The sequence below is a fragment of the Dioscorea cayenensis genome, chromosome 5, assembly GCF_009730915.1.
Source record: "Dioscorea cayenensis subsp. rotundata cultivar TDr96_F1 chromosome 5, TDr96_F1_v2_PseudoChromosome.rev07_lg8_w22 25.fasta, whole genome shotgun sequence".
Lineage (NCBI taxonomy): Eukaryota > Viridiplantae > Streptophyta > Magnoliopsida > Dioscoreales > Dioscoreaceae > Dioscorea > Dioscorea cayenensis.
Window position 1 is genome coordinate 23,451,135 of NC_052475.1, and position 15,909 is coordinate 23,467,043.

General features: G+C 35.0%; 1 protein-coding gene across 8 annotated transcripts; it reads left to right on the top strand.

The window, feature by feature from the left end:
- Positions 1-4,283: 4,283 nt before the first annotated feature.
- Positions 4,284-12,893, top strand: LOC120261254 (proline-rich receptor-like protein kinase PERK3). Of its 8 annotated transcripts, none has more exons than XM_039269060.1 (17): positions 4,284-4,457; positions 5,228-5,293; positions 5,474-5,542; positions 5,717-5,788; positions 5,963-6,031; positions 6,208-6,276; positions 6,451-6,519; positions 6,694-6,762; positions 6,939-7,007; positions 7,182-7,250; positions 8,302-8,778; positions 9,105-9,191; positions 9,317-9,390; positions 10,740-10,816; positions 11,356-11,476; positions 11,563-11,724; positions 12,578-12,893. In XM_039269060.1, exons 1-17 carry the CDS (start codon positions 4,337-4,339, stop codon positions 12,701-12,703), a joined length of 1,866 nt encoding a protein of 621 aa, XP_039124994.1. In that variant the 5' UTR covers positions 4,284-4,336; the 3' UTR covers positions 12,704-12,893. The 8 variants fall into 8 exon arrangements, with proteins under 8 accessions (XP_039124994.1, XP_039124996.1, XP_039124995.1 ...); XM_039269064.1 differs by lacking the exon at positions 4,284-4,457 and adding an exon at positions 5,123-5,157; XM_039269062.1 differs by lacking the exon at positions 6,694-6,762.
- The last annotated feature ends 3,016 nt before the right edge of the window (positions 12,894-15,909 follow it).

Below are 15,909 nucleotides of genomic sequence, written 5' to 3' on the forward strand. Positions count from 1 at the left end.
CACGTAGTGCTACTTATTAAATACTTGAGCTAAAATAAAAGGAATAATCACTATGAATGAGATGATCAATACAAAATTAATGGTGAGAATTCAAAAAAGAAGATATGCCATGCATGGTTGTCAACAAAACATTACCGAAGAATTATAAAAATTAGAGAAAGCAAAAGAGTTGAGTTGGTCCTATCAGACTACATGGTCAGGTGAAGACAAAATACCATGTTCTTGGCAGTAATGGGTTGTTTGTAGTTGATACTAGAGAAAAAACTTGTACCTGTAGAAAGTGGCAGTTGAGTGGGTGCCATGTTGCCGCGATGTTTCAACCTTGTATTATAACAACAACCACCCGAAGAAGCCATAGATGATTATTCTACGAGTGTGAGCAGTTTTTGGCAACATCTAGCGAGCATTCTAAACCCAACACAAGATAGGGATTGCTTGTGCCAAAGAGTGACCAAGGCCCCATGATACCTCCCGAGATATTGCCGAAAGAGAGGTAAAGAAACCCCTTACTAAGAAGGAAAATTCAATGGGTGCATTTTGTGTAGATTTTTATAATGAAAATTGTGTAAAACTTAAAATATGCATGACCTTTGTGAGAATTGTATTTTTACAAGATTGTGATAAAGATTTCATTTCACAAATATTTTTACATAGTCAACCACAACATAATGAAACAGGAGACTGTTATACCTGACTCAAAGATAAATCAGAGTCCAACTCAGAAAGTCCAAAATCATAAACAAAGAAATTTGGAGACATTAAAATGAATGTTACAAGTTAGCAAATTTCATAACAGAAAATTACAAATTACATGCCGTCCTAAAACAAAAGCGAGAGAGGCCTCCAAGCCCTTGCCATGAGAAAGCGAGTTCTCTTGCTCAAAACCATTGGTTAAGTATGCCTTTTTAGTTGCTCTTTACTAGTAAGAAGATGAAGGAGATTTAGAGGGGAAGCCCACATGCATGCAGTACTCATCTCTCTCTCTCGGGATGAAGATCTCGAAGATCAAGGCCAGGAGTGAAGTGGTGGAGAGAGTTCGAGGTCTCTCTCTCTCTCTCTCTCTCTCTCTCTCTCTCTCGATGAAGATCTCAAGATCAAGGCCGCCGTGAAGCGGTGGAGAGAAGTTTACGTCTCCCTCTAGCTCCGTCTCACACTCTCTCTCTTTCTCACTCTCGGGATGAAGAAAGAGGGGTTATGTTATGTTGTCGCTGATGTGGCCGGTGATGTGGCTAAGTGGGGTTGACATGGCGTCCACATCAAGTGTGATGTGTCCACATAAGGCCCTTTAGTGCCAGCTCAATGCTGACATGTCGTTTCTGGTGGCCACATCAGCAACCTAATGCCAGAATTCCGTGGGTATCCTACCAAAGATAACAAATCAATATCTGGTATCCTAAAAGATACAAATCAGAATTGGATACTCATTTTAATACAAGACAATTATATGGTATCCGCTCAAGATTTTAACCCAAGTTTGAAAAATAAAATTTTGAAGTCCCCTAGTTTGAGTTGTACTTAGTAAAAATTATAAAAAATAAAATATGAAACTTGAAAAATAATAGACTTGAGATCGTTCTCTAATCCATTTTTTTTATAAATGCATCCAAAAACGTAGTGAAAACTTATTTTTCTCATCTTTTGATGGAAAAGTATCTATTCAATTTCGGTATTTTGGTTGAGATGCTAAAATTTTCTTAATAGAAATAATAGCTTAATCCATTTAATCATTCACATGAAACAGTTGATTGTGAAAAATAATTTTATTATTTTAATTTTTGAAAAATCATTTTTGCTAAAGCGATGGTTATAAGAAAATAAACACAATCAATTACTTGATATAGTAAAAATGATTAAAAATAAAATAACATAAAATTTAAACGATACATACTTCTCTTCCTTAGTACACTCTTGAGAGTGATTGTAACCGATGAAAAAATATTTATTGATATTGTTAATAATTTAAAAATACTAAAAATAATATAAGAATTTTTAAAAAAGATTGAAATAATTTTTTTCTTAAGAAATAAAATGGTATGTTCTACCTTTAATACCCTAGTGTTCTAAAAGTATCCTGGGTCTCCAGGATTTTTAGATTGTAATGTTAGAATTATAACATTACGCTTAACGATTATCATTTACTAGTGGATATTTAATTATGTCATAAATGTGATAAAAATAAAACTTACGTAATTTAATTTTATCATAAATTAATTAAAGTAAGATAAATTTTATATTTTAGAAAAGAAAACAGTTAAGGACATATATATCCATCAAATAATAATAAATAAAATTTTAATTATAGTTTTTTCAAAAAATATAGCTAAGAATATTATAAAATATTAATTGTTGAGGCATTATATCCTTCCAAAAGTTTTTCACCCTCAAAAGTAAACATCGTTTGGTCATTTGCAAAACTATGATATCTTGTCTTCAATTGCAAAACTATAGAGGGAGTTATTGATCCTTTACATTTATATAAACCATTGATAAGCTTACTTTTTATAAATAAAACATATCCTGGCATGGCGCCTTATATGGAGTTGAATTTCAAAAGATATAAAAACATTGTATTTAGCTATTAATGATATTTTGTATTATCGATTTGCTGAACGAGGTTTGATTATTTGCCTACAACTATAAATGTTGGTTGTGTCCAGATAAATTGGAGTATTATTTCCCCTTTTAAATTTTATAGAAATTTTTATATATATAATTAATGATGCATGCATTTTGTTAAGAAAGCATTATTATTTTATATTCCATGTTGCATCATTTATATTCTAGATTGGTGCGTAACTTTTACATGCATCTTTTTGATAAAAAGAACAATGAAGTTTATATCAATATCTATCCAAAAGATCTAACATTTGAAAAGGTATCTCCATAAGTGCTGGTCGGCATTTGGGACAGACAATAGATTGGAGAATGACAAGAATAAGAACAAATACGAGAGCTTTGGGTGCCACTTCCCATGTGAAGCTTCCTATAAAACTTTGTAAGTGGTATTATAGCTGTCCATTCATAAATAGCGCTTCACTTTAGTGCTAGCATGCAAAGGCACCATACAACAGCTAACAAAGATACGTACATATCTCATCCTAGTAGAATATCTAAGCCAGTATCTTTTATTTTAACATTTAAAAATTTAAATTCCTCCTAGGAACTTTTCTGAGACAAATATATTATTAGAGGGAGGGACTTACATCCCTCAGATGTTAAAATATAAGGATCCTCACTAAGAACAAAATTATATTAGATGACCATAGAGAGACATAATGGACTCACATTAAAGAACTAAATAGGGTATTCTACCCATCTATATCCCTTCCTGCGAGCTCTTTTCCTTCTTTGCCAGATACCAAATAAAATACACACTCCAAAAATTTAAAATGAGATCGCCACTCCTACGTGACTCTGAGATAACACGTCGACATTACCATCAAAGGGCGCTTAAAAGCCAGAGCTATAACGGTTCCTAAGGAGGTGAGAGATGTAAGTTCGACAAGCTCAGAAATGTGAGGGCAGAGAGCACATGGTGCTGGAGTTGAGCGGTGTTTCTAGCCTGCTACAGAATTAACCTCACTTGGTGGCTTGCCCACTGCTCCAAACAAATCTCAATACCTCTTTCTTTATAGTTTATTGTAAACTATAAGATGATTGTTACTATGGAGCGTGAGGGGTTGAGGGAGAATGATAAGGTTTTCTTTTAAAATATTTTTATTTTTAAAAATTAATGTAATAGATTCAATCGATTTGTGTAGCGATGGCTGAGCAATACCGATCGTCCCGACATTTCTCTTATACAAACATTTAAAAACAAAACTAAAACTAATCAACTCAACTAACCTATAATTAGGTCTTACTCTAGCACCCTAATAATCACTGTGCATATCATACCATAATACAAGCATATATATGGTACATTTATATTTCCACATGCTACCACCGCCAACCAGCCCACACTCTCTCTTGTGCTTCACTGCTTGGTAGATGATAAAGGAAAGATATTTTTGATTCAAATATAAACCACAAGGTCCACACCTGAAGACTGAAGACTGATATTATTGAGTAATCCATGGTTGCTCAGTGGAGAAAATTATGCGTGAGCTTCAAGGCTTTTTGAATAGTCAAGTGATAATATTCTTGGAGGAAGGTTCCTTATTCCTTACAACCTGCAGAAAACAACAAAGATTGTGGAACCCATGATCCAATGAATGCAAAATATCAATTATGATAGGATTAACACGAAAGAGAGAGGGAATTAATGTACGACTGCTATATATAAAGATAATTAATTGGCCAAAACTCGATCTCAATCTTGTTTATTTGTGAAGAAATGTCTAGTCTAGTGCTTGCTCTGATCATCGTGGGATCGGTGGTTTTGTTGATACTGCTTTTTCTCTACTGGAACTGTAGGTGCCGGTCGGAACCTACAAGTACACCCCGAGATCGTAAAGGTACTATATATCTTTATTCCTCCTTGTGTCTCTCATTTTCACTAGTTTCATTTATACCTGGAATAGAGATCTGGTTGATGGAGAGCTTATAAGGTTTCAAGAGATAATGGCATTTTGGATGAAAAGAAGCGGAATGGAGATTGAATTGTTTATCGTTAACCTGGGAAAAAAATCTTTCTTTAATTTTACGGCTTATTACATATGAAACGAAATTAAGCAGCTCAAAGTATGATATTTGCACAAATTACTTGGCATTTCTCACAATCATTTTGCAAAATATGGTTCTATCTGCATCTCAAATGGCTTTTGAAAATTATAGAATTATTCAATAATTGTATTTGTATTGTATAATTACCAGAAGAATTTGTTTTCTTTGTTTTTCTTTTTCATTATCATTACTGCTAATTTGATATACCGCCAAGTTTTGTTAAATTTTACGAAAATATCTAACTTTTGACGGTGTCGTTATACCTTTCCTTTGCGTAATGATCTTGGTTTATCTATTTTTTTTAAAATAAAATAAAATAAAATATATCTAACTTTATCTGCATCTCAAAATTCTTTTGATAATTATAGATCGAATTATACAAGAGTTACATCTGTTTAGTGTAATTTTTGTCAGTATTTACATTTTTTGTTGTTCATTTTCATTATCACTACTGCTGATTCGATGCACCAGCAAGTTTTACAATGACATTTGGTAGGCATTGACGGATTCGATAGATGAACCAATTTGGCTTTTATGTTCATTGATATGAGTGTTCTTGCAGTTACAATGGATGTTGATCAGGCTCCGAAAACCTTGAAGAATGATTCATCTCGGTCTCGTCTTGAAGGTACTATCTTTACTTGTTTCTCTAATTTTCTCTAGTTTAGTTTTATACCTAGACTGAAGATCTGGTTAACAACAATGGGGTTTCAAAATAAAGTGGTCTTTTGGTGTTAGAGTTCCTTTGACAGATGAACCGACTTGACTATTATGTTCATTGATCTGAGTGTTCCTTCATTTACAACAGTTAAAACGGATAGTAGACAACCTTTGAAAGAGAAGAAGAATGATCCATCTCCATCTCAAAAAGATAAAGGTACTATCTTTACTTGTTTCTCCAATTTCCCGAAGTTCTATACTGGAATAGAGATCTGGTTAACGACAATGAGGTTTCAAAATAAAATGATCTTTTGGTGTTAGAGCTCCTTTGACAGATGAACCGACTTGACTGTTATGTTCATTGATCTGAGTGTTCCTGCATTTTCAACAGTTAAAACGGATGGTGGACAGGCTTTGAAAGAGAAGAAGAAGAATGATCCATCTCCATCTCAAAAAGATAAAGGTATTATCTTTACTTGTTTCTCCAATTTCCCCGAGTTTTATACTGGAATGGAGATCTGGTTAACGACAATGAGGTTTCAAAATAAAATGATCTTTTGGTGTTAGAGCTCCTTTGACAGATTAACCGACTTGACTGTTATGTTCATTGATCTGAGTGTTCCTACATTTTCAACAGTTAAAACGGATGGTGGACAGGCTTTGAAAGAGAAGAAGAATGATCCATCTCCATCTAAAAAAGATAAAGGTACTATCTTTACTTTTTTCTCCAATTTCCCCAAGTTTTATATTGGAATGGAGATTTGGTTAACAATAATGAGGTTTCAAAATAAAATGATCTTTTGGTAGTAGAGCTCCTTTGACAGATTAACCGACTTGACTGTTATATGTTCATTGATCTGAGTGTTCCTGCATTTTCAATAGTTAAAACGGATGGCGGACAGGCTTTGGAAGAGAAGAAGAATGATCCATCTCCATCTCAAAAAGATAAAGGTACTATCTTTACTTGTTTCTCCAATTTCCCGGAGTTCTATACTGGAATGGAGATATAGTTAACGATAATGAGGTTTCAAAATAAAATGATCTTTTGGTGTTAGAGCTCCTTTAACAGATGAACTGACTTGACTGTTATGTTCATTGATCTAAGTGTTCCTGCATTTTCAACAGTTAAAGAGGATGGTGGACAGGCTTTGAAAGAGAAGAAGAATGATCCATCTCCATCTCAAAAAGATAAAGGTACTATCTTTACTTGTTTCTCCAATTTCCCCGAGTTTTATACTAGAATGGAGACCTGGTTAACAACAATGAGGTTTCAAAATAAAATGATCTTTTGGTGTTAGAGCTTTTTTGACAGATTAACCGACTTGACTGTTATGTTCATTGATCTGAGTGTTCCTGCATTTTCAATAGTTAAAACGGTTGGTGGACAGCCTTTGAAAGAGAAGAAGAATGATCCATCTCCATCTAAAAAAGATAAAGGTATTATATTTACTTGTTTCTCCAATTTCCCCGAGTTTTATATTGGAATGGAGATTTGGTTAACAATAATGAGGTTTCAAAATAAAATGATCTTTTGGTAGTAGAGCTCCTTTGACAGATTAACCCACTTGACTGTTATATGTTCATTGATCTGAGTGTTCCTGCATTTTCAATAGTTAAAACGGATGGCGGACAGGCTTTGAAGGCGAAGAAGAATGATCCATCTCCATCTCAAAAAGATAAAGGTACTATCTTTACTTGTTTCTCCAATTTCCCGGAGTTCTATACTGGAATGGAGATACGGTTAACGACAATGAGGTTTCAAAATAAAATGATCTTCTGGTGTTAGAGCTCCTTTGACAGATGAACTGATTTGACTGTTATGTTCATTGATCTAAGTGTTCCTGCATTTTCAACAGTTAAAACGGATGTTGGATGGGCTTTGAAAGAGAAGAACAATGATCCATCTCCCTCTCAAAAAAATAAAGGTACTACCTTTACTTGTTTCTCCCATTTCTCCAAGTTTTATACTAGACTGGAGATCTGGTTAACAACAATGAGGTTTCAAAATAAAATGGTTTTTATTGTCTACAAACTTGATGAGGTGAAGGAGAAGAGGAAAGGAAGATAGGAAAAACCCAGAAGTTTCATTAGAAAACAGAGCAGATACTACTACACTCATTCATTCACATGATTATAAATATATATATATATCTTGAGCATCCCGGGCTGGTCACTGGTCACCATTGGATTGGCCAGGTCGCCCTAGACCGGTGGGTCGGCACTGTTAGTTGGGCCGGTTACGAGTCAGCTTAAGGTCGATCCGGACCCGCCGAGCCCGCCCGGTTTACTGGCCCTTGCCCAATCAACTCGGTTCAACTTCCTTAACCTTGCCTCGAACTTATGCACACACCATCATGATTACACCTCAAACATTCATTTCAATTCTTAACTGATTTACAAACACATTCGTGTCAGAACTCCTTTGGATGAACTGAAGTTGAATGTAGCTTGAATTTTTTTTGCCTTAACTTCAGAAATCTCTCATTTTATGGTTTACATATGAAACGAAGTTAAGAAGGTCCAACTATGACATTTGTAAAAATTACTTGGCCTTTCTTACGATCATTTTGCAAAATCTGGTTCTATTTGCAACTCAGGAGGCTTTTGAAGACTGTAGAATTATTCAATAATTGTATATGTTTTGTATAATTACGAGCATAATTTGCTTTCATTGTTGTTATTTTTCATTATCATTACTGCTAATTTGATATACAGCTAAGTTTCGTTAAGTTTTATTAAAAAAATGAACTTTATCTACATCTCAGAATGCTATTGATAATTACAGAATTATACAAGAGTTGCATCTGTTTAGCGTAATTTTTATCATAACTTAATGGCTTTTGTTGTTCATTTTCATTATCACTACTGCTGACTCCATGCACCCACAAGTTTTGCTATTATATCTGGTAGGCATTTATGGATTCGACAGATGAATCGACTTGACTTTTATGTTCATTGGTCTGTGTGTTTTTGCAGATAAAACGAATGGTGGTCAGGCTCAGGATAGTCAGTGGAATGCTCCTCCTCGTTCTGATCATGGTCTCCAAACGGGATCCAGCTCTTCAGGTCCTGATAATTCTTTAACTTGCCCACGTCCTGGCATTGCCTTTACTTATGAAGAACTAAAAAAGGCAACAAATTCGTTCTCTCGTGCTAATTTTCTTGGAGAGGGTGGTTTTGGCCCTGTGCATAAGGGAGTGGTTACAATTGATAAAAAGGGTGTGCTTCCATTCCATGAAGAGAGAGTGCTTCCATTTGATAAAGAGATTGCAGTCAAGCAATTGAAATCTGGAGCTCAGCAGGGGCAGAGTGAGTTTGAGGCAGAGGTTAACATTATTAGTCATGTGCATCACAAACACTTGGTCTCATTAATAGGACATTGCATTTCTGGAGAGCGGAGACTGCTTGCCTATGAGTTCGTTTCTAACAAAACATTGCAGTTCCATTTGCACGGTAATACTTTCAAATTTTTTTACTGTTTTCTTAATTCATGGGTGCAATGAATAAAACAGAGTAAAATTCTTGTTAGTGTGTGTTTGACATGCATCTATTATCAACTGTGCAATGAATAAACCTGATCAGTTAAATTCTTGTTAGAGTGTGTTTGGCGTCTGCTACCAACTTCACCAACCATGAACCAAGCATCTCTAATTTATTCAGTACTAGCTAGCAAGGAAACTATATATGAAATAAATTGAAGAGCTTAATTAGATGTTTGTTTATAGTTTCTAGCATTCACTTCTTCATTTAAATTTAATATATTATTTGGATTTTTGCAGGGGAAGGTCAACCAGCTATGGAATGGTCTATAAGATTAAAAATTGCTTTAGGATCTGCGAAAGGATTGGCCTATTTGCACGAGGATTGTGAGTAACTGTTACTTTGCTATACTTGTAGTACGCTTTGATTTATTTGAAATATGCGTGTGCTAATTGTAGCTGTCGAGAGCAACATAACATTGTCTTAATTTTTTTCATCGTTCTATTTATAGGCCATCCTACCACAATTATTCACCGTGATATTAAGGCGGCCAATATTCTTCTTGATTCCAAATTTGAAGCGAAGGTGAGAAATTTTTAATTATCATTTCTTTCTTATAATTATTTGTTGATGGATTTGTTGCTAAAATTTAAAATGTTCGCTATCCAACTTAGTAAACCAAAGGTATTACACCAAAAAAAAAAGAAGAAAAAAATATAAATATCTTTCCACTTTACTTTAATTATAATTTTTTAAAGAATGAGATATCCATATTAACCCTTATTTAAATTGGGCCAATGGAAATCGCTTTAATGAGATGGTTAGACCATCCTATCAAAGCACTGGGATTCCCATTATTCAAAATTGGGGGAATGGGGATAAGGGGTGTATAATGCCTATACGACCCATCTCTTCACATTTATTTATTATTTTAAATTAATATATTTAATTAATATATTTAAAAATTAAATTAACTAATATATTTAATTATAATAATTAAAATTAATAATAATAAAAGTAAGGTAAAATTTAAAAAAAAATTATGATTTTCCATTTTTGCAAAAAAAAAATACATAGGTTTTTTTGTTTTTAAACTATGTGGTTTTATCATTTAGCAAAAAAAAAAAAAGACCGTTAACATGTCATTCACGATGTTAACTCACAGAGGTATATAGTCAATTTATTTAAAAGTCGTCTTATTTGGCATGAAAAATTATGTATATTTTTTAAAATCTATTAACATTTTTTATACTAAATTGACCATTTTGCTCATGTAAGTTAACACCGTTAAGAGCTTGTTAACGATTTTTTTTCTTTTTTTGGCTAATTGGAGAAATCACAGTTTAAAAACGGAAAACAACAAACATCTGACTTTTTTTAAAAAAACTGGAAACCACGATGTTTTTTTTAATTTGTATGATATTAAAATTATTTTACGATGAAACTTTTTCTTTATTTTTTATTTTAAACATTTGAATGTCACAATTAAATTAGTTAGTGACATTCAAAGTACAATAATTGAACTATAATTATTTAATAAAAATATTTAATTAAAAAAATTAATAAGCAAATACTAACCGTTAAAGTAAATTATTTTTTGAAATATTTAATTATAATAAATTAAAGTAAATAATTATATTTTAAATATGTGATAATTAATAACGTTAAAATTTTATTATTAAATATAATCTATTTTCTTGTATATTATTATCCCATTTACCCAAAAAGAAATAAGTGTAATTTTATTGTTTCAATTACAATGTTAGTGATTTCAGCAACTTAAAAAAGTTTCAGGGAACTAAAATTTATTTTATTTTTTTTTATTTAAAGGAAACTAAAATTTATGAAAGAACTGATGCTTTCTTGATATTATATATGTCTGTTGTTGATTCATAGGCAACATTTTTATTTAATGAATATCTAACTATTTGCAGGTTGCAGACTTTGGACTTGCGAAAGTTGTATATGATAACAACACACATGTTTCAACCAGAGTCATGGGAACTTACGGGTAACTGAAATTTATCATTCCCTTCTCTCAGTAGTAACGAGAGACCGCTCTCCTAAAAGCGACAGATCAGATCAGACATACAGATCAATTAGTGAGAGGCGCTCACCTTAAGAGCGAGATAAAGAGAAATTACGGGTTCGATCTAGGAGGGATGAATTTCGTAATTACTGTACAATATTTGATTTGTGATGAGGGACCCGTGGGCCCATCTGTCTGTCTGATCTGATTTGTCGCTTTTAGGAGGGTGGTCTCTCATAATTAATTTTAACAAAAACATGTTATCACTTAAAAATTCTGATTGTTCAAATGATATTTCTGTTGCTTAGTATTATTATTCTTGGTTTTTTTATATGAAAAGAACATTTTCGTGTGGATAACCTTGTATCTGAGGCCGGTGTCTTGTTATTGTTTGCCCAATTTATCATCTAATTCTAATAAAACTTGCACTACTTCACTCTCCCTCTCCCTCTCCCTCTCCCTGTAAGTAACACAAACTCTTCTTCTTCCGTATTACGTAACTAATCTGTCAATTCCTCCAGATATTTGGCACCGGAATATTTTTCTACTGGCAAGCTAACAGATAAAGCAGATGTCTACTCCTTCGGGGTCATGCTTCTGGAGTTGATCACAGGAAGGCGGCCTATTGCCTTGGTTGATTGGGTCAGTCTCTTGCTTGTGGCAAATTCAATCATATCTTCTTCACTGCTTTTGCAGTGACAAATTTGACCGCTTAATTGTTACTGTAGGCAAGGCCCTCGCTCACACATGCTTTAGAGGAAGGCAATTATGAGCCTCTCGTCGATCCAAGGTTGGGGAAGAATTATAATCCTAGTGAGATGAACCGGATGGTCGCTTGTGCTGCTGCTTGTGTACATATTTCTGCAGAAAATCGACCTCCAATGAGTCGGGTACTCTTTCCACTTCATAAAATTTCTCAATATATATCAGTGTTTTCAGACCCGGACCGGACCGGGCGGTCGGACCGGGTTGACCCGGACCCGGCCTTAAAACCGGTCCGGTTCAATATATAAAACTGGATTTTGATAAAACCGGGGTTGAACCGGCAAACCGGGCGATCGAACCGGTGACCCGGTGACCCGGCCGGGTCATCAACCCGGGTTTGCACCAAAAATTTTTTTAATTCTTATTTTATTTTTATAATATATTAATGTTTGGGGTTATAATGTAAAATTATAAAACTAAGGAAGGGAGAGACCAAGGAAATATTTTTATTTTAATTTTTTATGAATTTTTTAGTTATGTATTTCCTTGTGAATATTTTTATGTTTCTCAATTAATTTTATATTAGTTTATTCTTATGTTATTTGGTGTATTTTACAATTTTTAATGTGGTGTACTTCAATATTTATTTATATAAAATACTCGCTTAAATTTTTAAAAATCATGTTTTTATTTTTTTTATTTTTTATTCTTCAATATTTAATTTTTTTAATTATATATAACTAAAAATTATATTATTTTTAATAAAAATTATTGACCCTGGTTCAACCCCGGTTGAACCCCTCGACCCCTGACCCCTATCCTTCTCCGGGTCGATGGCGGTCTTGGTTTGAAAACCTTGATATATATACATTTCATTTCATGAAGTTGCAATGAATAAGTTCTGATCCAGCTGTGAATTTAAAAAAAGTATCATTAATTTCATTAGGAAGTTTCTCTACTTTTGATTGTCTTCCAAACCAACTTCAAAATGTTCAAACCTGATTTCATTAATTTTTTATTAATGGGGAAACTAAGCAGGTGGTTCGAGTATTGGAAGGAGATGTACCCCCTGAAGATTTGAAAGTTGGTGTTCCATCTGGCCGTAGTTGGAACTCCGGGGACGTGGAGAACTTGAAAAGAATGGCATTTGGGCCGTATAGTTAATTAACATTCTCACATGTCATTAGCATCAAGCATTAAAGGTCAGGAAATAAGTGAGACGGACTGATTTCTCTCTCTGTTTCTGTCTTTGTTGCAGCATTTGTGAAACTTTTTTCAGTGTTTAATTGTAATTTTTATACTATGATTACTAAACCCACTAGGGCGATATTTTTCAAACATGTATCGGGCTTTACCATTGTTGCATTAGTGTGTGTGTGTGTGTTTTTTTTTACAAAAATAATAAACATTATATAATAAAGCATGTGCGCAAGGTCAAAAAACATGATCATTCAACATATGTATTTATACCTAGCAATATAAGGCTTGGGTAGCAAGCCTTAACTATCACAAAAATTAAATTTGACCATTTTTAAATGTTTTACAATCATTTTTCATAATGGGATAAATGCCACTAGGCTATTAACTCTATGGTATTACTGTAGAGTATTTTTCTCATGGACAAATGACAAATAAGAGAGGAAGGCTCACACTGGTTAACTTTGTGCTTACGGCTACCCCCACCTACTGGATGTCAATATTCAAGCTCCCTTCTTGGGTTGCTAAGAATATTGACAAGATTCGCAGAGATTTCCTCTGGTCGGGCCCTAACATTCACCAGAGTAAAATCAGACTAGTTTCCTGGGAGAGACTATGTCGATCGAGAAAGCAAGGAGGGTGGGGAATTCTTAACTTGCAAACCTTTAACACTGCCCTACTGGGAAAATGGTGGTGGAAGATAGCCTCAGGGGTACACTGGTGTGGGGATGACATCCTTCGTGAAAATTATTTCCGTATTTCCCCAATGTGGAACCTTTATCACAGGCAATGTAGTAGGCGATCTTTCTTTTGGAATGGCATCTTACATGCCCTCCCTGCGTTTAGGAAAAATTTATCCTCTCTTGTCTGTAATGGCGCTACCACACATTTTTGGCCAGAGAACTGGGTTGAGGGACGCGCTCCTGCGGACATATGGCCCAATCTGTTCCAACTTTCCCAATTTAAGGAGGATTCGATTAGGGATTTTATCACTAGAAGGCCTGGAATTCCTCTGAGTGATTCCCCTAATTGGAACAACCTTATCAATAACACCATGGCGTGCATCTCCAATGGGAAGGATGAAAAACGTTGGACTCTCTCTGCAAATGGTAGATTCATTGTAAAATTCTTCTACAATTTCTTGAATGATGGTGGTTTGCGGTGTAACAAAACACCTATCATTCTGAAGGGAGTTTGCCCTAAAAAAATTAACCTTTTCAACTGGTTAGCTTGGCATAACATGATTCTGACACTTGAGAACTTAGCCTTGCGTAGATGTAATTCTCTTCAATCTACCACTTGTGTGTTATGTCATGCGGCGGTAGAAACCGCTGATCACCTCCTTCTTTGCCCCTTCTCCCTGCATATCTAGAGCTACTTTGGGCAGCTCTTTGGGGATTGTTGCCCTCCTATGTCTCTTAAAGACCTTTGGGGAGACTAGAGGAACAGGATGCCTAAATCTTGGCTTCCTTTTTGGAACATGCTTGCGAGAGCTATTATTTGGAATATCTGGATTGAAAGAAATGCACACATTTATAATTCTAATTGTCTACCGTTTGTCTCCATTATCTTAAAAATTGAGTGCATGTTAATTTCTTGGTTCAATGAAGCTCCTGAGTCAAAAAAGATAAAGCTTGATGAGCCAGTGTCAAAGATTAAGAGGAGTCTGGATTTCCTGAGCACAAGAGAGTCGGGGCAGGTCGCCCCGTCATCGTACCCGTCTTCCCTGGGTGAGATCTAGCTCTTGCTTTGTTGTACCTCCCTAAAGGATCCCTCTTTTAAGGTTTCTTCTTATCTTGTGCTTTTTGGTCTGTTTTTTTCTTCTTTTACCACCACTGGTGATTATCTTTTGTAGAGCCTTCGGCTCCTTTTTCTTTCTGTTAGTGCAACCGCACTATTTATTGCATGATTTGACACCTAGACCAAGTGACGTGGCAAATAAGGTGACAAAGCATAATTGATGATGTGGCAAGCATGGTGACATGTCAAGGAGACTTGGAGTGCAAGGCAAACATCTTGAAGATCTTGGTGGAGCTATTTTTAGTAAGTCTCTAATATGGAGCCAAATATCTTGAAGATCATGGTGAAGCTATCTTAAAGATCTTGGTGGAGTTATTTTTGGCAATGCATTACAACTTGAAGACAAGATCATATCAAGACCATATTTAGGTGATTTGATTGAAGACTAAATATGGTGGAGCTTAATTAAAGAAAGATCTATTCATGGTGTGAATGAAGATATGATTTGAAGAATCCTTGATGAGAATCATTGAAGTCTATTAACAGAGATTTGAGGACCAAACTTGGGTGAATTGAAGATCAAGTTTGGAGAATATTTGAAGACCAAATTTAGGGTGAATTGAAGACTAAGTTTGGCAAGTTTCGTGAAGACGCACAGGGACGTCGCCCCTGCGAGGGGCTAGCGTGATGAGGAACCCGAGGAGGTAGGCTAGATTCTCGGCGATCGGGATCGGGAGATTTGGGTCGCATCGACTCGAACTAAGAATGACTGGGAGGTTGATGGGTCTTGAGGTCGTCCATAGACGTAGCGAACTCGATCAAGTCGCTGATCGAGGGCAGTATGTTGCAATTCATGTTACAACGAGGGAGTTGCAGTGACTAATTTCGGCGATTTTTAAATTAGTAGCAGGAGATTCTAAAAGAGGTATGTGCTATATTTGGGGACATTGAGGCGTCATATAAAGCTACCTTGCTCGTAGATTGTAGGTGTGACTCTTGGGGAACTCTTGGAGGAGAGTGTGTGAGCACCAGACAATTTAGAAAGGGTAGTGTTCATTATTGTTGAGTGAGTGAGTGACAAGTGTTTTGTACTCATGTATTTTCACCTCTTTTAGTGGATTATTTATTTCTCGGGGCTTGGCCCCCGGGACGTAGGCGAGAGGGACATGAGCCCGAGGTCTACCGATCTTGTGTGTCTCGCTTTTTGCTTGGTTTGTGTGAGTTTTTCTTTGAGTGTTGTGAGTGTTCACTAAACCACAAACCACATCGCCGGAACTAACACTTCCTTTAATGATCGTGGTTTATCTATTTTTTTCAAAACAAAACAAATAAGAGAGGGAGAGTATAATTAATTGAAGTGTTTTCTCCTCCAAATTGAAAATGATAATATTTAGCATATTTTTTAAATGAAATTTCAGCCGTTATAATGGGTC

What these genes read in the sequence shown, in the direction of transcription:
- LOC120261254 (XM_039269060.1), top strand. Translation starts at nt 4,337, where the DNA reads ATGTCTAGTCTAGTGCTTGCTCTGATCATCGTGGGATCGGTGGTTTTG. An exon ending in TACACCCCGAGATCGTAAAG is followed by an intron (nt 4,458 to 5,227) that starts GTACTATATATC and finishes GTGTTCTTGCAG; the next exon opens with TTACAATGGATGTTGATCAG. An exon ending in ATCGACCTCCAATGAGTCGG is followed by an intron (nt 11,725 to 12,577) that starts GTACTCTTTCCA and finishes GAAACTAAGCAG; the next exon opens with GTGGTTCGAGTATTGGAAGG.